General features: G+C 43.6%; 1 protein-coding gene and 1 long non-coding RNA gene across 12 annotated transcripts in view; one reads left to right on the top strand and one right to left on the bottom strand.

Annotated features, from left to right (window-relative positions):
• FHOD3 (formin homology 2 domain containing 3) overlaps positions 1-23,915 on the top strand; it is a 492,898-nt gene that overhangs the window by 411,815 nt on the left and 57,168 nt on the right. For all 11 annotated transcript variants that reach the window (XM_067699289.1, XM_067699291.1, XM_067699286.1 and 8 more), the window contains one exon: positions 7,654-8,534. In XM_067699289.1, the coding sequence (XP_067555390.1) occupies positions 7,654-8,534 (881 nt within the window). The remainder of the gene's footprint in view (positions 1-7,653; positions 8,535-23,915) is intronic.
• LOC137203343 (uncharacterized) lies at positions 1,397-4,764 on the bottom strand. The gene is made up of 3 exons (XR_010933048.1): positions 4,745-4,764; positions 3,030-3,152; positions 1,397-1,431 (listed from the first exon to the last, which is right to left on the bottom strand). It is a non-coding gene; the product is annotated as an uncharacterized lncRNA (long non-coding RNA).

The following is a 23,915-nucleotide window of genomic DNA, read 5'->3' as shown; positions in this document are numbered from 1 at the left end:
TGAGGAACAAACCCCAGAAGAGAAATTCCTCATTTCCTTCTAACTGTTTAATTGTGAGTAGTAAGTGTGGCTTTTTTCTGATTTAAATTTAGAGACATGTCATGTTGTTGTCTACTCCCTTGAAAGAGTGTTTGCAAGGAAGTGTGTTAAGCCACTATGACTGAACATTGCAGACCAGAGCAGATTTGGTGAAATGAATCATATGAGTACTTTGAAAACCTGCCAGTTCACAGCATGCAGAGATCAATTTGATGTGCTCAGCTGGAATGTATGTCCTTTAGGTAATTTTCCGCAATATGCTCAGGACCACTCTTTTCTTCGATACTAAGTACGTGCTTTTTCTTATGGAATCATACCTTTTTGGTGTTATCCCCAATATTCATTCAGTTTCTCCTGTTTAATGGTGACTTTATGTTTAGGGATCAAATGGAATGTTAGTCCTCACTAGGGACTTGGGGAGGGTGCCACAGAGGGTTCTAGAAATTGTAAACGATTCAAATAATCATTTGAATTATGATTCATATGTGACACCATGGAGTTGGTTTTCCTACCCACGATCCGTACACTCTCAGGGTAGCAGGAAGCCACCTCTTTCAACTGACTCTCCTCACCAGTGAAGGCATGTCTTATGGGCCAGGCTTCATTAAGGCTACACAGTGACACAGACTCAAGGAACTTACATCTTAGGCCCAAAGGGCAGCTGCAAGGGCCTGCCAATGAGTGGCACAACCCAGGCATGATATGTTAGTTCACAGATTAAGAATACATTGTCCCTGAAGCCTGGATGAGTGAACAAAGATTGAATGAATGAATGAAGCCATAATGTCTCCTAGGAGACCTGTCAATCAATGGCTTAGTCTAAATAGTTAATATTTGAGTTTTCACAGTTATATTATTCGATTTTATTCTATATATCACTGGTCACCATTATATAGTGAAAAAGGAGGACTTAAAATACTTTATGTCTTAGGAATTATCGCATTGAAAATCTTGTCTGGTTGAAGATGTATGTGCTAAAAGGATTACGTATATTGATACTAAATTTCTTTCAAAGTCAGATTACAGTTACACTCTCAAATTCTACTTGTCGTTATTCACATTTAATGTAATTATGGTCACAGTACAGGGTGTCGGGTAAGTCTGCTTGATCATTTGGCCTTAAATCATGTTTTATTCTATTATGAGTAGCTTGAAGTATTATTCATCATAACTAGGTTTAGCAGGCCTAAAACATATAAACAAGTTGGATTAGTAAAAATAAGCCAGGGAACAGAGCTTTCGTGGATCAGATTGCCCAATATCCTTCCAAATAAGGACAACTTTCCAAAAATGGAGACTCTGCTCCCAGTGAAGAACCATTGACTTTCTCCCAAAAGCTGGTGGTGTCCAGGAATTGGAGCTTTGCAGTGACTTTTCTGCTTCAGTCTGGTGCTGTTAAGAGATGTGACCATGTTTATTTGTTGTAGCTTATTGGTTCCTAAAAATTCCCGCTGCTCATGGGCACATCAGCCGCTGTGGAGACAGAGAAGCTCTCTCACCATAGCTTTTGCTTTTCAGGATTTTCTCAATTAAATCACAAAGGCAATCAAAGTGATTCCCAGTCTTATTTCTCACAGTTGTACTTATTACTTGAGAATGAATTTGTAGGGCTTGAAAGAGACCCAACTTATTGCAGATGTGTGTTTTTATTTTTCTTTGTTTTCATGTGTTCCACTCCCTGGCATTAGAGTAAGAGGCTTTACTGTAGCATTCATCACACTTTGTTGTAGTTACTTGTATAACTGTCCTTTGTCTCTATTTGAATGTAAGCTTTGTGAGGATGGGGTTGTCTATCTTATTCATTGTGAGTTCTTACTTCCTGGCTGGGTGCCCAGAACATAGTAGGGGCTCATAAAACCACTGATGAATAAATGAATGAATCTGGCTAAGATGGAGACGCCCCCATTGCTCCCAGGTCCTCCGTTTTACAACTAAAATACCAACACCCTGGATGTAACAGAACAGCCAATCATAGGAGGACTCTGAAAGTTGGAAAGAATGAAGCAGACTGCCTAGGAGGCTTTAGACTTGAACGACATGGCAGTGCAGCTTCAAGGAAAGCCGATTCCCTTAGCCAAAGGATCGGAAAAGGCGTTGCCTAACAGAACAGAAAATCTTTTCTGCTGTTAATAAGTGCTCTATCCTAAATAAGGTCTAATGGAAAATTTGCCACTGTCCCACCTCTCCCCCTAACCCAGTGGTTTCAGTGAGACTGAAGAGGAAGTGGCTTTCTATAAGCACCCCCATAGAGATAGGAGTGACAATTCTGCCGTTCCTTCCCCTCCTCAACTCTGTGGTGTCAGCGGGACTCAGAAGGGAGCCAGTCTTCTATCCCCTGCCCGGTAGAAGCAGGTAGTGCTCCAGTTCCCCTGCTGGGGTGGTGTTGGCCTAATGGGGAGCTCAGTCTGTCCCCTGAAGGGGAGAAGCAAGTGGGTCCCAATTCCTCCAACAGCGTAGTGTCTATGGGGTCCTGTGGGGATCTGAGCCTTCACCCTCACCCAGAAGGAGCTAGACTTAATGAGGAGTGGAGAGGGGACTAATAGCATTCTCTGTCCCCACCACCACCATCCTTGTCCCTGATGCTGATGGGAGCACAGCAGAGAGCTGAGCTTCCATCGCCATCTGGTATAAACAAGGTAGAATGATGTGGCTGGAGGTGGTACTAGTCTGCACTCTGTTCTCCCCAAGCCAGAATCAGTGGGGACTGGTGGGAAGCTGAGCCTTCACCTCACTTGGAGGCAATGAGCCAATGTGAGTTAGTGCTTCACCTCCACTGGGAAGATGCTGGTGGGGTCAAGGGGGCGCTGAACCTCCAACCTACCCATCTGCAGTGAGGGAGTGTGAGTCAGCCCTCTTCCTGGGTGGTGACAGTGGGACCCAGCAGGGAGCTGAACATCTACCTGCACCAAGCCCTGTATGCTACACCCCAAAAGGGTGACTACCTGCTAAAAGAGAAGATTAAATATTATCCAGAGTCTGTCAGATGATACCGAAAATATCCAGGATACAATCGAAAATCACTCATCATATCAAGAAGTAGGGCAGTCACATCTTGAATGGGAAAAGACCATCCACAGGTGCCAACACTGAGATGAATCAGATGCTGGAATTATCTGTCAAAAATTTTAAAGCAGTCATCATACTAATGCTTCAGTGGACAGTTACAAACACTCAGGACTCAGGAAATACATGAAAAAAAATCTTAGCAAAGAAATAGGAGTTATTAAAAAAGAACCCAAGGGAAATTATAGAACTGGAAAATACAGTAACTGAAATAAAATTTTTGACATGCTTTATTGTTGATTGGAGACAACAAAGAAAATAATCAGTGTTCTTGAAAACAGATCAGTAGAAATTACCAAATCTGAATAACAGAGAAAAAAATAGACTAGAAAAAATGAACAGAGCCTCAGGGACCCATGGGATTATGTCAATAAAACTAACATTCATTTCATCCGAGTCTGAGAATAAGAGGAGAGAGAGTGCAGTGTGGAAAGATATTTGAGGAAATAATGGCTGAAAATTTCCCAAGTTTGGCAAAAGGTATAAATCTACAGATTTAAGAAGCTGAGCAAATCCTAACAAGGATAAATCCAAAGAAATCTGCACCAAGACAAATGGCAAACCTCTGAAAACTAAAAACCAAAAAAATAGTTTTTGGAAAGAAAGAAATAACGTGGTACCTATAGAGGAACAGCAATTCAAAGGATAGCAGGTTTCTCATCTGAAACATGGAGGCCAGCAGGAAGGGGCACAGCATCTATCAAGTGCTAAAAGACTAGAACTATCAACCATGAATTACATATACAGTAAAAGTAGCCTTTAACTGTGCAGGGAAAGTAAAGACATTCTCAGTTAAAGAAAAACTAGGAGAATTTGACACTAGCAGACCTACCCTTGAAGAATGGCTAAAGGAAGTTCTCCAAACAGAAAGGAAATGATGACAGAAGAAGGCTTGGGACTCCAGAAAGAAAAGAACAACAGAATGGATAAAAATAGGGGTAAATTAAAAAATGCTCTCTTTTTACTCGTGAGCTTCTTAAATCATATTTGATAGTGGAAGCAAAAATTACATTTGATATATGGTGTTCAGTACATGTAGAGGAAGTACTTAAGACAATTGTATTTTTAAAAGTGGGAGGGTAATGGGATCGAAATGGAAGTAAGGTTTCTACACTTCAAAGTAGTAAATACCAATAGACTAAATAAGTTAGTGTATATATTGTAATACCTAGAGCAACCACTAAGAAAATTACATGAAGCCATGTACTCAGAAACACTCTAAATGAATCATGTTGAAATTCTAAAAAATGTTCAAGTAATCCACCCAAGACGAGAAAGGAGAAACAGACACTGAAACAAAGAGATCAAACACAACAAATAAAACAGCAGACTTAAGCCCTAACATATCAATTAAAAGACAGAGATTTGCTGAGTGTATAAAAACACAACCCAGCTACATGCTATCATATACAACACTCATTTCAAATGTAATGACATGGGCAGATGGAAAGTTAAAAGTTGGGAAAAGATATCATGCCAACATTAATCAAAGAAAAGCTGGAGTGGTTATATTAATATCAGATAAAGTAGACTTCAGAGCAGAGGAAATTACTAGGGACAAAGAAGCACCGTACATAATGATTTTAAAAAGACCTAAATGAATGAAGAATGTAAACGAGAAAACCAGCATTCAGAATGTTACCTGATTATGCTCTTTCCCCTGTTGCCAAAATAAGTAACTGCCAACATTTCCCAATAAATGGAGAGAGTGAGGCAGTCTGTTCAGAGAGACTCAGCCACTTTATCTGCCACAGCCTCCTGGCATCAAAGCAGTCTCCCTATTTACAGCACTGTCTGACCAGCTGTAGAAGTTTTTCCGTCGTGTCCTCAAATGCCACCTCTTCTCTCTTTGATGGTGGTTATCGCCTAAGTGTATTTTGTTTGTGAAACCAACCTACAAGAGGGCTTAAGAGCTCCTTGTTCTGGTGTTGGTCGCTTGGTGAGCTTAGGCCACTGTCGAGGAGAACATAGAGGACAAAGCTACACAGGAAAAAATGGAGCACCAGGGGGCCTCTGTGCTTCCCCAGTAAATACCTCCTCAAGATGAAGGCCCAGCTATGTGGGAGAGACCAGTTTCCCCCCACCCAGCCCGTTTGATCTGGCTCTTCTTTGGTAGAAAGAAGACTCCTGATGCTCATGTCCACGGCCTAGGTCTTCTGCCCCCTCCCCAAACAAGTATCCACACAGGCCCTAGATATCTGATGGAACTCACATCCTGAAATGCCCACTGCACAGCCCTGCTGGCCCTTAGGAAGCAAATTCAGAGGGATAACATTGGTGACCATTCATTCATTCATTCATCCTAGGTGCTGGGGATACAACAGGGAACAAAACAAACCCAGACCCCTGCTGTTGTAGCGTTTACATTTCAAGGAGGAGCACAGCTTAACAAGTAATGATAACCATTCCAGTGATGGGGCAGAGGCAACAGTAAAATCAAAAAGGGAAACGTGTGGAAGATTAGACAGTAAGAAGTGCTTGAGCAGAAAATAAAGCAGGAAAGGATGAAACTGGGGGGGAGAGGGAGGTTTGCACAATTTTAAATAAGGTGATCGGGGAAGATTTCACTGGGAAGATACTATTTGAGCAAAGACCTAAAGGAAGTTGAGAAGCAAGTTGTGTGATTACCTGGGTTTGTCCCAGGAGGGGCAAAGATCCTGAGGCTGGATCACCTCACGCCTGGTGAGTTCTAGGAATGTCAGGAAGCTGCTGTAGCTGAAGAGGTTCACGTGTGTATATCTGGGGTGGTGGCAGTGGTAGAGGTGGTGGTAGGAGAGGAAAGAAAATTAAGGTGGCATCACACATGGCTTGGGAACATTGACAGGTCATTGACTTTTTGTCTCAGTGAAATGTGGCACTATTAGAAGACTTTAAAGCAGAGAGATACGATCGGACATTGTAACACATCACGTGGCTGTGGTGTTGAGAACTGACTGCAGAGGGACAAGAGCGGAAGCCGAGACCAGCTAGGGGTTCCCCTGCAATACCGTCGGCAAGAAACCATGCTGGATCGGACCGGGGTCATGGCAGGAGTGGTGACGAGAAAAGTGGCTGGATTCCGGATGTAACATGAAGATTTAGCTAACAGGATGCCCTGCTGTGTGGGGTGAAAGAACAGGATAAAAGTCAAGGATGACTCTGAGGCTTTTGGAATTGGCAGCAAGATGGGTGAAGTAGCCATGTCTGAGGTAGGAAATGACTGCAGGAGAAGCAGTTTCAGTGAGTGGATGGGAGTGAGGGCAGAAGGTGGTATTTCAAGCCCTGAGACTGAATGAGATGGTGACTAAGAAAGTGAGAGTAGATGGAGAGAAGAGGTCCAGGGACACTTAAAGACAAGGAGGAACTAACCCAGGAGACTGAGAAGGAGCAGCCAAAAAGAAGGAGGCAAAGCAAGTGAGTGCAATGTCTGGGAGGCCAAGTGAAGGACATAAGTCAAGGATGAGGGAGCGACAGCTGCGTCTAGTGCAACAGCAAGGTCATCTGTCACCCGGAAAGGAGCCTCTTTGAAAGGGAGCAAAAACTTCACTAGACTGGCTTCAAGAGAGAATAAAGAAAGAAATTGGAGATAGCAAAACAACTCTTATAAGCAGCTTTCCTTTAAAAGAAAGGAGAAAATTTGGATTATAGGTGGAGGCATAAGTGGAATCAAGTGAGGTTTTCTGTTTTTGTTTCATGGGTAAAATTATACCATGTTTATATGCCAGTAGGAAGGCCTAGTAGGGGGAGCATGGGAGATGCAGGATGGAGAATTGCTGGAGTGGCTTCCGAATGCACGAGTGGAGCGGTTGACCCCTGCTAAGAGGACGGTTTGTCAGTGTCACAGGACAGAGGCCATGGTCAGGGTTCAGGTGCAGGTGGGTGGGTGGAGGAAGAATGGAGGCCCTGGAAGATCTCTGACTTTGTCTATTAAGTTTTTGAAACAGGAAACAAGGCCATGCTTGCAGAGGGTGGGGGATGCTAGAGGAGAGTGGCGGTGTGTGAAAAGTCATCTAGGAGAGGTCATGGATGGGACCGCCAGGCAGCATCACCTGAAGACTGGTGGCCATGAACTTAAAGTGTGACCAATGGCATGGTCTGTGCATTTCTCCAGACACTTTGGCTGCCCTGGTGCAGAGGTGGAGTAGGGGGAGAAAGGGGGATAACTCTACAGCCTTTCCAACATCTGCCACGGGTGAGGGAGCATTTCCTTGCCTCCCTGTGTGTAGTTAGGGCAGAAGCCCCTTAGTTATCCTGGGTGGGTCCTGACCAGCTGTCATGGGTGGGAAGCAAAGGTGCGGAAAATTTTTCCCATGAGCCTAGGCCAGAGCCACAAGCGGTGTCATACCTACAAGAGTCTTGGGTCCTAGAGTGGGTCATTGGCTCTTTGATGTAGCATCTCTTTCTGATCAAGAGCATCTTGTCAGGCATGACCACCTTCCTCTCCAATTGCTTTATTTCTGTGCCTTCCTGAATCCCTCTGTGTGCAATGTCCACATGTTGCCTAGCTGCTTTTCTCATAGTACTGAGGCCCATGCCACGTTCTCATTTTTTGTTTTCCTGTGAACTTTTCAGGTTTGTGGTCTGCGGGTGTTCAGGATGCCGGTGTAAATGAGCAGTGTGGCGACATCCTTACCAGCAAACGGTTCATGCTGGACATGCTGTATGCCCATAACAGAAAGCCCACGGATGATGAGAAGGGGGAGGGCGAGACCACGAGGACCGCGCAGGGGGCGGAGGCCGTAGCCAGCCTGGCCAGCCGGATATCCACCTTGCAGGCCAACTCTCTGGCCCAGGATGAGAGCGTCAGGAGGGTGGACGTTGGCTGTCTGGACAATCGGGGCAGCGTGAAAGCCTTTGCTGAGAAATTCAACAGCGGGGACCTAGGGAGAGGGTCCGTCTCCCCTGATGCCGAGCCCAATGACAAGGTCACGGAGAAGGTGTCGGCACAGCCCAAGACGGAATCTGACTACATCTGGGACCAGCTCATGGCCAATCCGCGGGAGCTCAGAATCCAAGACATGGATTTCACTGACCTGGGAGAGGAGGACGACATTGACGTCCTGGACGTGGACCTGGGTCACAGGGAGGCCCCGGGGCTGCCTCCCCCACCCCCGCCCACCTTTCTCGGTTTGCCGCCCCCTCCCCCTCCACCCCTGCTGGACGGCGTGCCTCCCCCTCCAGTCCCCGGTAATTTATTGGCTCCTCCTCCAGTATTCAGTGCTCCTCCTCAGGGCTTAGGGTGGCCCCAGGTACCCAGGGGTCAGCCAGCATTCACCAAGAAAAAGAAGACCATCCGTCTGTTCTGGAATGAAGTGCGGCCTTTTGAGTGGCCGTGTAAGAAGAACGGCCGCTGCAGAGAATTCCTGTGGTCGAAACTGGAACCTATTAAGGTGGACACTTCCAAGCTGGAACACCTGTTTGAGTCTAAATCGAAGGAACTGGCTGTCTCCAAGGTACCGCTAGCATCCAGCATGCCTCTTGATTTGCAGTTACTTTCAGCTGTTGGGTGGAATGGAGAGATTTGTTCTATATAAAATGCCCTTCATGTTGCTCTTGCTATTTGCTAAAAAAGCGAGTTGGTATACAAATCTAACCTTTAATACAGTACTCTCAGCGCCACATGCTAGGTGTGAGCTAAATGCGTAAGGGACACTTCATTGCTAACATGGACAGCAGCTTACTAACACCAACAGGCGAAATAGCTTTCACAGAACCCAGTAACCTTGAGGAAGAAACAAAAGGGTTACTCAGGGAATGTTAGTATGGCCCGACAGCAGATGTTGACGTTCTCTAGAGGAAAGTAGGCTTGCTAATTAATCAAACATACCGACTTCGTCCCGGGGATGTGTTTATTCACACGTAACCTTTGTTGTTTATGGTTGATAGTAGTAGTTTGAACCTCAGCTGTAACCACACAGTGCTTTCACAAAGGCAATCCGCGTGGCATTTCTTCAGATAATCCCCTGGCTGAGTCAGCATGCCGCAACTATCTAGATATTTCCAAATAACCATATAGTTAGCATCCTGTAAACATTACACATGCATCTAGATTGCTTATTTTTCATAGATGTTTGAGAACCCTGTAGGCATTGCTGCTGTGATATTTTTAACAGATATTCTATCCACTTTTATAAATGGAAAGCTTGTGCATGAAGTTACTGGACATCAAAGGTAAAGTCATGGCTAATGAACACTGAGGAAGAGGCTGCATGATGCTGTCACAGATTTTCTTTCTTATAATTCACTGCATTAATAGGGTCTCCTTTACATATCTTAAAGAACTGTTTTTTTTAAAAAAAAAAAAACTCTTGTGATTCTGGGTATATTACAATTTTAAAACAGGTTTAAGACTATCTTCTCAGGAACTAAGGGTAAGAGAAAATGCTTTGTAAAGTATAGTTTAAACATGTAAGAACTTATTATCGTGAATTAATTCCAGCTCCATGGGTTGCTTCACTTAGCATCGTATTGGGTGAGTATAAAGATGCCTGAGTTGGGCTCCCTGACCTGCCAATCGGGCACTGAGTTTGAATCAAAAAGTATGTGCAGCATCCTCAGGACAGGAGTATCCTTCAGACGAGGACGGAGTGATGGAGTTAGCGCCTGTCACCACTGTGTGATGCTGAAAGGCTAGGGCGGGAGCTGTAAGCAGTCAACTTCCTGTTAAAACCTGTGCCTGGGGGTCTGGATCTACCTGCTGCTCTTCCTGAGTTGGCTTTTACCCTTGCAATGATTTCTGCCCAGTCCCAGCAAGGATGTGAATCTAAACCATTTCCAGCCCTACCCCACCCCAACCCCGAGTCAAGATTAAAGTTTTCTCCTGTTTACAAATCAAACTGCTAGGATCCAATACAGAAAATCGTGCCACCAGTCCTCTCCTCCAACTGGAAGTAGACCCCCTCTTGTCCTCTCTAGAAAATGACACTAAGAGAAGTGATGTTGGGCACCTGCTCTTGGTGTCTCTGTGTCCTGACTTCCCAGGACTGGTCACGTGTGGTGATGAGCCACCCTCATGCCCCCTTCAATTCTTACTGTCAGACCTGGCATCTGGGAGAAAACTGGCCTGGCGGGGTTGAAACAGCAGACGTGGTGGCCGGGAGTTACCTAGGATGTGCCCTCACTCCCTTCACGCTCCAACACGCTGATCTGGTTGGCCCGTCTCCATCGTCCCGCGTGGCTGCCTGCACCCTCTGGGCTTTCCCTGGTTGCTCCTCAGCCTCGGAGGTTGCTGACGGGGAGGCTGGCTCTTGACTCAGGGTGGGAAGAATAAAAGAGTAACAGTTTGGCAGTGAAGGCACTTCTGACTTCATTTTTACAAAGGAAATGGCAAAGTTAAAAGCTTCCTTGAGAATACAGAAAATGGGTTCACCTCCCCTGCCTCCTCTTGATCCCACTGTGGTCGGTGATAAGAGCCTGGTTGCTGCCCTCTCAGTAGCCCAAAGTTCCAGTCGTGCTTGAAGTAGGTGGCAACCTCTTAAAATCCTTTATTTCCCAGCTTAAGGACAAATGTTCGCCTAGCTTTTATAAAGTGAGAGCATAAGAGGAAGAGTAATATATTGAAAAATTTACCAAACTGATTCCAGAATGTTCTACAGTGAGACCCAGGAGACCATCTTGGGAGGCTAGGAAATGTGAGTAGGGGGTAATTGATAAATGTTACAAAAGGTGAGAATACAAACTGGAGCATTGAACCTGTTATGTGTATGTTACCCATACAGGTACAACCAATTTTACTTCTGTTTCTAATCCTTGACTGTGATTTTCATAAAACTCAGCTGTAAACAGCCACTTCCGAATTCTGGCTCATGAGAAGTTTTTCATTAAACGCGATAGAGTGCATCAAAAGTAAAATAGACTTCACAAGGCAGCACAGAGCAAAGTGAATCAGTTGTAGTTTCCATCAGAAAACTTACACCAGACTAGAGATACAGGGCATGGTTATGACCAACCGAGTTACCTCTAAAGAGCCATGTGCCAGATGCAAGGCTGGGTGACCACGTAATGGAAATGATAAGGACGGAAAGGTGTGCTTTTTGATTTCCTTTCCAAGTAGTTTCTGGAACTGGATCTACTTTTATCTCACAGCAGGAGATATATGTATATAGGTATAATATATATATAGCTTTTTGTTTGAATTTTATTTATTTTTTTTATATAGCAGATTCTTATTAGTTATCCCTTTTATACACATTAGTGTATATATGTCAATCCCAACTCCCAATTCATCCCACAACCACCACCACCACCCCCTTTACCCCCTTGGTGTCCGTACATTTGTCCTCTACATCTGTGTCTCAATTTCTGCCCTGCAAACCAGTTCATTTGTACTATTTTTCTAGGTTCCACATATATTCATTAATATAAGATACTTGTTTTTGTCTTCCTGACTTACTTCACTCTGTATGACAGTCTCCAGATCCATCCACGTCTCTACAAATGACCCGATTTTGTTCCTTTTTATGGCTGAGTAATATTCCATTGTATATATGTACCACATCTTCTTTATCTATTCGTCTGTCAATGGGCATTTAGGTTGCTTCCATGACCTGACTATTGTAAATAGTGCTGCAATGAATATTAGGGTGCATGTGTCTTTTTGAATTATGGTTTTCTCTGGGTATATGCCCAGTAGTGGGATTGCTGGGTCATATGATAATTCTATTTTTAGTTTTTTAAGGAACATCCATACTGTTCTCCTTAGTGGCTGTATCAATTTACATTCCCACCAACAGTGCAAGAGGGTTCTCTTTTCTCCACACGCTCTCCAGCATTTGTTGTTTGTAGATTTTCTAACTGGTGTAAGGTGATACCTCATTGTAGTTTTGATTTGCATTTCTCTAATAGTTAGTGATGTTGAGCAGCTTTTCATGTGCTTCTTGGCCATCTGTATGTCTTCCTTGGAGAAATGTCTATTTAGGTCTTCTGCCTACTTTTTGATTGGGTTGGTTTTTTTAATATTGAGCTGCATGAGCTGTTTATATATTTTGGAGATTAATCCTTTGTCCATTGATTTGTTTGCAAATATTTTCTCCCATTCTGAAGGTGGTCTTTTTGTCTTGTTTGTAGTTTCCTTTGCTTTGCAAAAGCTTTGAAGTTTCATTAGGTCCCATTTGTTTATATTTGTTTCTATTTCCATTACTCTAGGAGGTGGATCAAAAAAGATCTTGCTGTGATTTATGTCAAAGAGTGTTCTGCCTATGTTTTCCTCTAAGAGTTTTATAGTGTCCAGTCTTACATTTAGGTCTCTAATCCATTTTGAGTTTATTTTTGTGTATGGTGTTAGGAAGTGTTCTAATTTCATTCTTTTACATGTAGCTGTCCAGTTTTCCCAGCACCACTTATTGAAGAGACTGCCTTTTCTCCGTTGTATATCCTTGCCTCCTTTGTTATAGATTAGTTGAGCATAGGTGGGTGGGTTTATCTCTGGGCTTTCTATCCTGTTCCATTGATCTATGTTTCTGTTTTTGTGCCAGTACCATACTGTCTTGATTACTGTAGCTTTGTAGTATAGTCTGAAGTCAGGGAGTCTGATTCCTCCAGCTCTGTTTTTTCCCTCAGGACTGCTTTGGCTACTTGGGGTCTTTTGTGTCTCCATACAAATTTTAAGATTTTTTGTTCTAGTTCTGTAAAAACATGCCATTGGTAATTTGATAGGGATTGCATTGACTCTGTAGATTGCTTTGGGTAGTATAATCATTTTCACAATATTGATTCTTCCAATCCAAGAACATGGTATATCTCTTCATCTGTTTGTATCATCTTTAATTTCATTCATCAGTGTCTTATGGTGTTCTGCATACAGGTCTTTTGTCTCCCGAGGTAGGTTTATTCCTAGGTATTTTATTCTTTTTCTTGCAGTGGTAAATGGGAGTGTTTCCTTAATTTCTCTTTCAGATTTTTCATCATTAGTGTATAGGAATGCAAGAGATTTCTGTGCAGTAATTTTGTATCCTGCACCTTGCCCAAATTCATTGATTAGCTCTAGTAGTTTTTTGGTGGCATCTTAAAGATTCTCTATATATAGTATCATGTCATCTGCAAACAGTGACAGTTCTACTTCTCTTCCAATTTGTATTCCTTTTATTTCTTTTTCTTCTCTGATTACCATGGCTAGGACTTCCAAAACTATGTTGAATAATAGTGGCGAGAGTCGACATCCTTGTTTTGTTCCTGATCTTACAGGAAATGCTTTCAGTTTTTCAGCATTGAGAATGATCTTGGCTGTGGGTTTGTTGTATATGCCCTTTATTATGTTGAGGTAGTTTCCCTCTGTGCCCACTTTCTGGAGAGTTTTATCATAAATGGGTTTTGAATTTTGTCAAAAGCTTTTTCTGAATCTATTGAGATGATCATATGGTTTTTATTCTTCAATTTATTAATATGGTGTATCACATTGATTGATTTGCGTATACTGGAGAATCCTTGCATCCCTGGGATAAATCCCACTTGATCATGGTGTATGATCCATTTAATGTGTTGTTGGATTCTGTTTGCTAGTATTTTGTTGAGGATTTTTGCATCTATATTCATGAGTGATATTGGTCTGTAATTTTCTTTTTTTGTAGTATCTTTGTCTGGTTTTGGTATCAGGGTGATGGTGGCCTCATAGAATGAGTTTGGGAGTGTTCCTTCCTTTGCAATATTTTGGAAGAGTTTGAGAAGGATGGGTGTTATCTCTTCTCTAAATGTTTCTTAGAATTCATCTGTGAAGCCCTCTGGTCCTGGGCTTTTGTTTGTTGGAAGATTTTTAATCACAGTTTCAATTTCATTACTTGTGATTGGTCTGTTCATATTTTCTATTTCTTCTTGGTTTAGACTTGGAAGGTTATACCTTTCTAAGGATTTGTCCATTTCTTCCAGGTTGTCCATTTTATTGGCATAGAGTTGCTTGTAGTAGTCTCTTAGGATGCTTTGTATTTCTGCGGTGTTTGTTGTACCTTCTGCTTTTTCATTTCTAATTTTATTGATTTAAATCCTCTCCCTCTTTTTCTTGATGAGTCTGGCTAATAGTTTATCAATTTTATCTTCTCAAAGCACCAGCTTTTAGTTTTATTGATCTTTGCAGTTGTTTTCTTTGTTTCTATTTCATTTGTTTCTTCTCTGATCTTTATGATTTCTTTCCTTCTACTAACTTTAGATTTTGTTTGTTCTTCTTTCTCTAGTTCCATTAGGCGTAAGGTTAGATTGTTTATTTGAGATTTTTCTTCTTTCTCGAGGTAGGCTTGTATAGCTATAAACTTCCCTCTTAGAACTGCTTTTGTTGCATCCCATAGGTATTGGGTCATCGTGTTTTCATTGTCATTTGTCTGTAGTTATTTTTTTATTTTCTCTTTGATTTCTTCAGAGATCTCTGTTATTTAGTAACGTATGGTTTAGCCTCCATGTGTTTGTGTTTTTTATGTTTTTTTCCCTGTAATTCATTTCTAATCTTACAGCGTTGTGGACAGAAAAGATGCTTGATATGATTTTAATTTTCTTAAATTTACTGAGGCTTGATTTGTGACCCAAGATGTGATCTATCCTGGAGAATGTTCCGTGTGCAGTTGAAAAGAAAGTGTAATCTGCTGTTTTTGGATGGAATATCCTATAAATATCAATTAAATATCTCTGGTCTATTTTGTCACTTAACACTTGTGTTTCCTTATGAATTTTCTGTCTGGATGATCTGTCCATTGGTGTAAGTGAGGCCTTAAAGTCCCCCACTATTATTGTGTTGCTGTCAATTTCCTCTTTTATAGGTGTTAGAAGTTGCCTTATGTATTGAGGTGCTCCTATGTTGGGTGCATATATATTTATAATTGTTATATATTCTTCTTGGATTGATCCCTTGATCATTATGTAGTGTCCTTCCTTGTCCCTGGTAACATTCTTTATTTTAAAGTCTCTTTTATCTGCTATGAGTATTGCTACTCCAGCTTTCTTTTGATTTCCATTTGCATGGAATATCTTTTTCCATCCCCTCACTTTCATTCTGTATGTGTCCCTAGGTCTGAAGTGGGTCTCTTGTAGACAGCACATATACGGGTCTTGTTTTTGTATCCACTCAGCGAGCCTGTGTCTTTTGGTTAGAGCATTTAATCTATTCACGTTTAAGGTGATTACCAATATGTATGTTCCTGTTATCGTTTTCTCAATTGTTATGGGTTTGTTTTTGTAAGTCCGTTTCTTCTCTTGTGTTTCCCACTTAGAGAAGTTCTTTTAGCATTTGTTGTAGAGCTGGTTTGGTCGTGCTGAATTCCCTTAGCTTTTGCTTGTCTGTAAAGCTTTTGATTTCTCCATCGAATGTGAATGAGATCCTTGCCAGGTAGAGTAATCTTGGTAGTAGGTCCTTCCCTTTCATCACTTTAAATACATCATGCCACTTCCTTCTGGCTGTAGAGTTTCTGCTGAGAAATCAGCTGTTAACCTTATGGGAGTTCTCTTGTATGTTGTTTGTCGTTTTTCCCTTGCTGCTTTCAGTAATTTTTCTTTGTCTTTAATTTTTGTCCATTTGATTACTATGTGTCTCGGTGTGTTTCTCCTTGGGTTTATCCTCTATGGGACTCTCTGTGCTTCCTGGGCTTGGGTGGCTATTTTCTTTCCCATGTTAGGGAAGTTTTCGACTATAATCTCCTCAAATATTTTCTCAGCTCCTTTCTCTCTCTCTTCTCTTTCTGGAACCCCTATAATGCGAATGTTTTTGCATTTAATGTTGTCCCAGAGGTCTCTGAGACTCTCTTCATATCTTTTCATTCTTTTTACTTTATTCTGTTCCATGGCAGTGAATTCCACCATTCTGTCTTCTGTCTTCTGACACTTGTCCGTTCTTCTGCCTCAGTTATTCTGCTATTGATTCCTTCTAGTGTATTTTTCATTTCAGTTATTGTATTGTTCATCTCTGTTTGTTTGTTCTTTAATTCTTCTAGGTGTTTTTCTTTAATTCTTCTAGGTCTTTGTTAAACGTTTCTTGCATCATCTCGATCTTGGCCTCCATTTTTTTTCCGAGAACCTGGATCATCTTCACTATCATTATTCTGAATTGTTTTCTGGAACGTTGCCTATCTCCACTTCATTTAGTTATTTTTCTGAGGTTTTATCTTGTTCCTTCATCTGGTACATAGCCCTCTGCCTTTTCATCTTGTCTATCTTTCTGTGAATGTGGTTTTTGTTCCACAAGCTGCAAGATTGTAGTTCTTCTTGCTTCTGCTGTCTGCCCTCTGGTGGATGAGGCTATCTAAGAGGCCTGTGCAAGTTTCCTGATGGGAGGGACTGGTGGTGGGTAGAGCTGGGTGTTGCTCTGATGGGCAGAGCTCAGTAAAACTTTAATCCACTTGTCTGATCATGGGTGGGGCTGCCTTCCCTCCCTGTTGGTTGTTTGGTCTGAGGTGACCCAACACTGGAGCCTACCTGGGCTCTTTGGTGGGGCTAATGGTGGCCTGTGGGAGGGCTCACACCAAGGAGTACTTCCCAGAACTTCTGCTGCCAGTGTTCTTGTCCTCACAGTGAGCCACAGCCACCCTCGCTCTTCAGGAGACCCTGCAACACTAGCAAGTAGGTCTGGTTCAGTCTCCTATGAGGTCACTGCTCCTTCCCCTGGGGGTCCCAATGTGCACACTACTTTGTGTGTGCCTTCCAAGAGTGGAGTCTCTGTTTCCCCCAGTCCTGTTGAAGTCCTGTAATCAAATCTCTGTAGCCTTCGAAGTCTGATTCTCTGCGAATTCCTCCTCCTGTTGCCGGACCCCCAGGTTGGGAAGCCTGATGTGGGGCTCAGAACCTTCACTCCAGTGGGTGGGCTTCTGTGGTATAAGTGTTCTCCAGTTTGTGAGTCACCCACCCAGCAGTTATGGGATTTGATTTTATTGTGATTGTGCTCCTCCTGCCATCTCATTGTGGCTTCTCCTTTGTCTTTGGATGTCTTTTTTTGTGTGTTCCAGTGTCTTCCTGTCGATGATTGTTCAGCAGTTAGTTGTGATTCTGGTATTCTCATAAGAGGGAGTGAGAGCATGTCCTTCTACTCCACCATCCTGAACCAATCTCTCTATATAGCTTTTTAGTAAGATGATTTTAATTATATTTTGAGGAAAGAGACAGAAATCCTGTACTAAATTTCATCATGTTGAGTCTCTTCTGCCAGTCTAAGATGTGGAGAATGGCTTAAGAGGTGGTTAAAATGACCCCAGGGTAGGATGTCAGGGCAGAAAGCCCCTGGGGGTGGGGAGGTACCCTCCATGGACTTGACATCAGTCTGAGGAGCCTCAGGAAGTGACCTTCTACCCCTGTGCCTAATCCAGGACAGCCAATTCCCTCTTGCCCCCAAAGGGCAGCTTTTATACTCTCAGATCCAGAGAGACCACAAAAGGTATGGAGTGGAAGTGGCACACAGAAGGAAGAAGGGTCCTGTTTTCCCCTTTGGGGACTCATTGCTGTCTTACTCACCTGGGTTCATTGCTTTATTAAGGGGAGGGGGCTCCGGAATGGATTTGGAGAAATTTGTTCAACTTTATTTACCTTGAAGTTTCGAAATATATCAGAAACTATTAGCAGTGACTCTTTAAGAAAATTCAGAGATGATGATTTATTGGTCTGAGGTAAGCCCTGACCTGGGTTATTTTGAAAATCTCCCCAGGGTCCTAGCCAAAGTTGTGAACCATTGATTTAAGGTGAAAAATGAGGCACCATTGAGGGGGGCATTGTTCCCACCATCACTTTCCACATTGACTCCTTCACTGGCCCCTCACGTCTACCTCCATTTTATTCTCCTGAGAAGAGAGGAAAATCTTCCTACCTTATATTCAAGTTCAGATCATAAGGAAGTATGTTATCTTATTGAACAGCACCCTCAGAAAACCTGAATTCTCCCTGGAAATTCCAAACCCAACTTTGGAGCTTATCTGGGGTGATCACACACCCTAGTGTATCCAAGATGATCCTGGTGTGTGTGGAGGTCCCAGCATAATTATTAAGAGTACTCGCTTCCCCTCTCAAAAGTCTGCTGGTTAGGGTACTAGATAAACTACATTAACATTGGAAATGTATTTTTTTTTCCGTTGGCCTCTGCTGTAAAAGACTCTAAGAACAAATATGGGAAGTTAACATTTTTTTCCTAAACTTACCAATAAGCAAGCCTGTTCGGGCCAGGTCCTCAGAAACCCTATTCCTAACTAAAGGTTTTTCAGCTTTTATTTAGGTTTCTTTGGCTTTTGGATGTGGGGTATCTTTGGCTTTTCGATGTTGTTGTTGTCTTTTGCCTTAATGCTTTCCCATGTATATGGCCTTCTCCCTCGTTACAGGACTTAGGGAAATTCCATAGCAGTCACATCTTTATGACATCTGTATTGTGGCATCACTGTCACTGTCACTTTCTCAATGGACAGTTTCGAAAATATCCTGTAGCATCACTCTTGGCAGTTAGCGGGGAACGAGGAGGAATGATTTACCATTTCTAGAGCTCATGCCTTGCTGAGCCAGCCCCAGGGTCTGTGACAGTGATGCTGACAAGCGTTTTGAGAGGTCAGTCGCCTTTCATGGAAATGCTCTCAAACTTAGCGGTATTCTCCAAGACTCTGAGTTCTCTTAATAAATCATGTCCTTAGCCCAGTTTCTGTTTTCAGTCACAGCACCCTCTGTGACGACAAGTTCTGTGTGCTGAATAACTGCTTTTTAAAAACTGCATCCTTTGTGTCTAGTAAAATTACTCTTTAAAAATTCAAAGGGGTGACTCTCCGTGTCAACATTTCAGAAAACTTTGGAAGGCAAGCCCTATCCACCTGCCCAGACTGTGAGCCTCCACAGTCTTTGCCCGTGCTCCCCTCCCTACTCTGCTCACGTTGTCCTCTCCTCCCACGTGGAATTTTATGCCTTCACGGTGGCCCTTCTCTGGACCTTGGCCGTCTTTATCAGGGTGTGCCACGGCTCATTTACTAGATCTACTTCCCACACCAGGCACTGTCCATGTGCCTGGGAGTCTGCACAGACTCTAATGAGCATCCGTAAGCTCTTTTCATTCATTCAGGAAGCCCCGGGCAAGTTGTCCATGTCCCCGGGAAGCAGCTCTGCAGGCTAAACTGAGTATCAAGTCCCTGCACTGTCTCCTGCAACTATCACTATTCAGGGTGGGGACACCGGTCTGATCTGACGCTCCTGTTTATGTAGGTGCCTTTGATCAGTAAGCGTGGTAGATGCATTAGTTATGAAAAATACACTTTGGTAAACCATATATTTTTAAAATACAATGTTATTAGGTTAAAATGATAAAAAAAAAAAAGGAGTCATTGGTAGTGAAAAAAGCTAAGAGCTAATTCTTAGAAAGCACTATTTTCCAGGTATTGTCCTGAATACTTTACATGTATCAATACCAGCAATACTCTTCTAATAGTCCCAGCAGACACTTCTGTTGTGCTTACCAGGGGCCAAGGCTTGTTCTCACTGATTTATATCCATTGTCTCCTTTCATCCTCACAACAAACCCTGTGAGATTGGGTCCCAGAGAGGACAGGAGACACAGAGAGATTCAGTGACTTGGCAAGGTCTCCAGGCTGTGAATGGGTCAGACCCCAGCTGACCCCCCTGGTGACTTGATGCTCTGCATATTTGCAGTTACCCTTCAGGGCTCCTGAATCTGTTCGTGTCATCCCTGGATGACGTTTTGTTTCGGCTACTTTCAAGCTCATGCTCTGAACACTTCCTCGTGCTCTTCCCTTGGGGATTTTTAAATCTTGTCATTTTTTTAAAAAAAGATTCTCTCTTTCTCCTTAATGATCTGTATGCTTTGCTACTGAAACTTTAAATTTCATTTGGTCTGGACTCTACCTCTAACTGTGTGACCTTGAGCAAGTCGGTCAACCTCTCTGAGCCTGGTTTTGATTATGGGGGGAAAAAAAGAAAGAAACCAGGCGTGATCCTGTGTGCCTGACCTCCCAGGGTTGTTCGGTAGACCCAGTGCAACAGGGGAGAATGTGCTTTTGTGCTGTGTTAACAGGTCAGTCTTTCTTTATGCTATTGATTTTCTTAGCCTTTGTCTCAACGTGACTTTCCTGAGATTCCGATGTGAGATTTTAAATTAGCCTCTAAGCTTAATGACTACTATTTAGCGTTAAAGTTTTCCTTTCCACTTTTTCCTAACTGCTGCCTGAATATTCACCCTTCTCTTTTCCAAAACTGAATGATTACGAGGGGGAGTAATGGTCTCGTCCTCAGGATATTGAATGCTGTCAGGTTGTGGTCACTCTTACATGGCGGTCACCCACCCCATAACCATTCAGAATCAAGTTTGTCTCTTTACTTGCAGATTCTAAAAGACTTGTTCTTGGAGGCAATACTTTGTTCTATCCAAAAACCTGACTTGCATGTCTCCTCCCTGCGAGGCCTGTGGTCATCCATCTCTGTATCAGGATTGGCATTGCCCCGGAGTCCCCCTGAGAAGACCTGAATAGGTGGTTTAACCGTTCTAAAAAATATTCCTGTCGTATGTGACTTTCTGCCCCTTGGAGTGGCTGAGTTTGCAGGGCCCAACCTCTTGGAGCTGGTTGGTTCTAGAGAGACGGCCCCCACCCAGGGAGCTGACCACCAGGTGAATCTAGGGCTGCAGAGGAAAGTCACAGCCCTTACCCCTAAGCCTTGGCAGTTAGCACTCACTGCTTAAATTGAGTACCTCTTCTTTGCTTCTTAGAAATTCTGTAAGTCTTGTGGTCATGGGCACCGCCTGTTTGAAGCTTCCTCCTGGAGGAGCTCACTTCTGCCTCCTGGAACTGGACCCTCAGCCCTCTTGGACAGCTTGGGAGAAAGGAGCTGAACTGCCTTGGTGACTTCCTTCCTGGCCCTTCTCTCTAAGAGGTCTCTGCTGGCCCTGACAGCATCTCTTGCTATAGAGGGTAACCTCAGTCTCTCACCCTTTTGGCTGTTACACCCTCTCCCCACTCCCTGCAATCTTCTTGGCCAAGTCAAAAACAAACAGAAGCCCTCCATTCCATGCAAACCAGAAGCATTTCTCCAGAGACTGTATTTCTGGAAGGGCAACTGTTGGCAGGTTGGAGGCTCCCTGATAGTTGTTGTTTTGAAGGAGGTTCTGGGTGTTGCTGCCTCGTTCAGCTCAGAAGTTCAGCTTCACTAGGCTTTCTGGAAGCAAATCAGAGCCTGGCCTCTTCCTAGAGTGCCTCCTGCCCCTTCAAGAAGTAAGTTCCTCTTTTACCTTGAGAACTTCTGGATGTACGTGGGGAAATTTCACGTTCAAAGACATCCCCACCCTGGTTCCCCCAACTCTGCTCACTTCCACTCTGTTGCTGGGGCAACTCTCTTGCCCCAGAGACAGTTGTTCCCATTTTCACTTCCAGCAGCTCCCTAGTCCAGCATCCTGTGCCTGAAGCCCCACCCACAGGAGCCTCCCTCAGCATCCTTTCTGCCCTGTGAATTCTTGAGAACTGAGGGCAGAGGTTTGGCTGATAGACCTTTTATCAAAGAATTGAGGCAGAAATGCTTATTTCCTGTTGTCCCAGGACTGACCATTGCTGCCGGTGGCATCGTGGCCCCCCACATTTTTGTTGGTCTCCATGAAAAATGTCCCCATTCAAGGTGTAGGAGCCTAACAGGTACTCAGGAAATGAGATCTATATCAAAGAAAGGCAAAAAATAAATAAATGTGGGAAGATACCCTGCCAACCAGCAAGAGGCAGTTGAAGGACTGAGATTGCTTCTCAGCCTCTTTTCCTGCTCAGGGTTTGCTGTCATGGACCATCGCTGATAACAGCCAATCAGCAGAGCGGTCTCATGGGGTGTGGCATACTCCAACCACGATGACATTCCCACACAGCCTGTGTTCTTGCTTTCTGCTGGCTTTTTTTTTTTTAAAGAAGGAAGATGTCAGTCAATCCAGTCTGTCATGATGTTAACCTACCATGTTGAGTCTTTTGACTTAAAGTTACTTTCTTTGGTTCCATATTAGAATTGGGCTTTCATGATGGATTGAGACTCACTGATGTTGCGCTCTTGTTGGAATGCCATGGATCGCTGTATGAGAGCTTTCTCTGTACTTTCATTCTATTCTGTTCTATCATTGTAGCTGTTTAGTGCCAGTGCTACACATGAATTATATCAGTTTTATAATACCTTTTTAGAGCTAATTGGGTAGATATTATGTATATTTCTACTTATGGATTTTTTACACATATATTCTTTCATAGTAACTCTAGAATATTTTTTAATTCCAAAAAAATCTTGTTGGAATTTGATTAGAATCATTTTAAATATATATATTATTTATATATAAATTCCATGATGAGAGATAATGAACATCCTTACAACACTGAGGCTTCCTATCCAGGAACATGATGTTTCTCATTTATGCACATCTTTTTCTTTTTCTCTCAAGAAAATGTTGTCAGTTCCTTCAAGTAGGCCCTGTACTGATATTTCAGGAGGTTTGGGCGTTTTGTTTCCTTGTTTGTGTGTTGTTTTCGGGGGTGTGTCTGGGCTCAAGTAAAATGCAAAACAACTTTCTCATCTCCTGCCCAGAAGTATCACCTCCTGTCATCCTCCCAACCCTGTTCCACCTTTGTCCCATCACATCTTAGCCCTTCCTTTCCAGATGCCTTTAGAGGGTCATTTAACATTTCCTAACCTCTGTTACAGGGAACACTGTGTCTTATCTGCTTTATCTCCTCTTTCTATCATTGACCAATTTCCTATTTTTCTCATTTCAAACAATGGACAGTCACAGACTGTCTGATCAAAGAAGTGCAATAAGGAGATGAGTGCCTGAGAAAGACTCTTAGCAAGAGTAGGATGACTGGGCTGGGGGTGAGAAGAGGCTGGAAGCAGGAGGTCCGTGGTGGGCTGCCCTGGGAGGCTGGCACCAGGGGTCAGGCTCAGGGTGCAGGTGGCAGGAATGAAGGACGGGGCACGAGAGGATTTGTGGAAGAGGATGGGCGACGGTGACTCAGACACAGGACCAGGTGAAGGACGTAGTGAAGGTCACTCTTGCTGGTCTGGGCTTTGACCCTGAAAGATGATTGAAATGGATCAGAACTGATGATGGCTAATCCCTAGACAGGACTCATGCCTCCGGGCACGGAGAACTTTGGCTTGTTCTTTCAGGCGCTGCTCCAGTTCATTGTGGGAGGGGAGGAGAGAGTTGGACGAGCCCGCATGACCCCCCCCTCGTGTCGGGCAGGACAGCCGCCAAGGCACTTGAGGGGTCAGTAGCATCCAGTGGAGTCTGTTTTAATTATGAAGAAGAGCATTTAAAATACCTCTTGGCTAAAATCCAGAGATTTAACAATTCAATTTCAGATATGACTTTAATTCTCATTCCTTCCTTTGCGAAGTGGTTGGAAGTGCTCTGAAAACGTGTAGCGTCGTTTGTTAAGATAGCTTCCCCATGGAAGTGCTCTGAAAACGTGTAGCTTCCCCGTTATCTCAGGATGCCCAGCAGCTTGCTTCTTCCCGACTTATGGGGGTGTGGGTGTGGGTGTGTCCGTTGGTGTGAACTGAGTTCTACTGAGAATGGGGGCAAGGACATCTCAGGCTCAGAGCCACCCCTGAGTCTGTGTGGGTTGCTTGCTGCACGTGGACGCTGGCTGAGGGGGGAGGGCTGAAATCTGAGCGGTGCTTCCCTCTCAAGCTGTTTGCCATGGGGCTGTGTCTCCCTGGAGGTGGGCATCTTCTTCTCATTTGCACAAAGGCTGCAGTTGGGCTGGGCCTGCTCAGTCATCTCTGCAGGCTCCTAGAATGACGGGGACTCTATAGATGGGGGGCTAAGGGCTAATGATTCCCAGGGAACCCCTGCCTTCCCATAAATGCTTCCTGCGCTGGAGCCTGGCTGTGGGTAGTTGCCTCTCCAATGCCAGGTCCCAGGCTTCTTC

Source organism: Pseudorca crassidens, chromosome 12, assembly GCF_039906515.1.
Source record: "Pseudorca crassidens isolate mPseCra1 chromosome 12, mPseCra1.hap1, whole genome shotgun sequence".
Taxonomy (NCBI): Eukaryota; Metazoa; Chordata; class Mammalia; order Artiodactyla; family Delphinidae; genus Pseudorca; species Pseudorca crassidens.
This window is presented reverse-complemented; position numbering and strand designations above follow the sequence as displayed.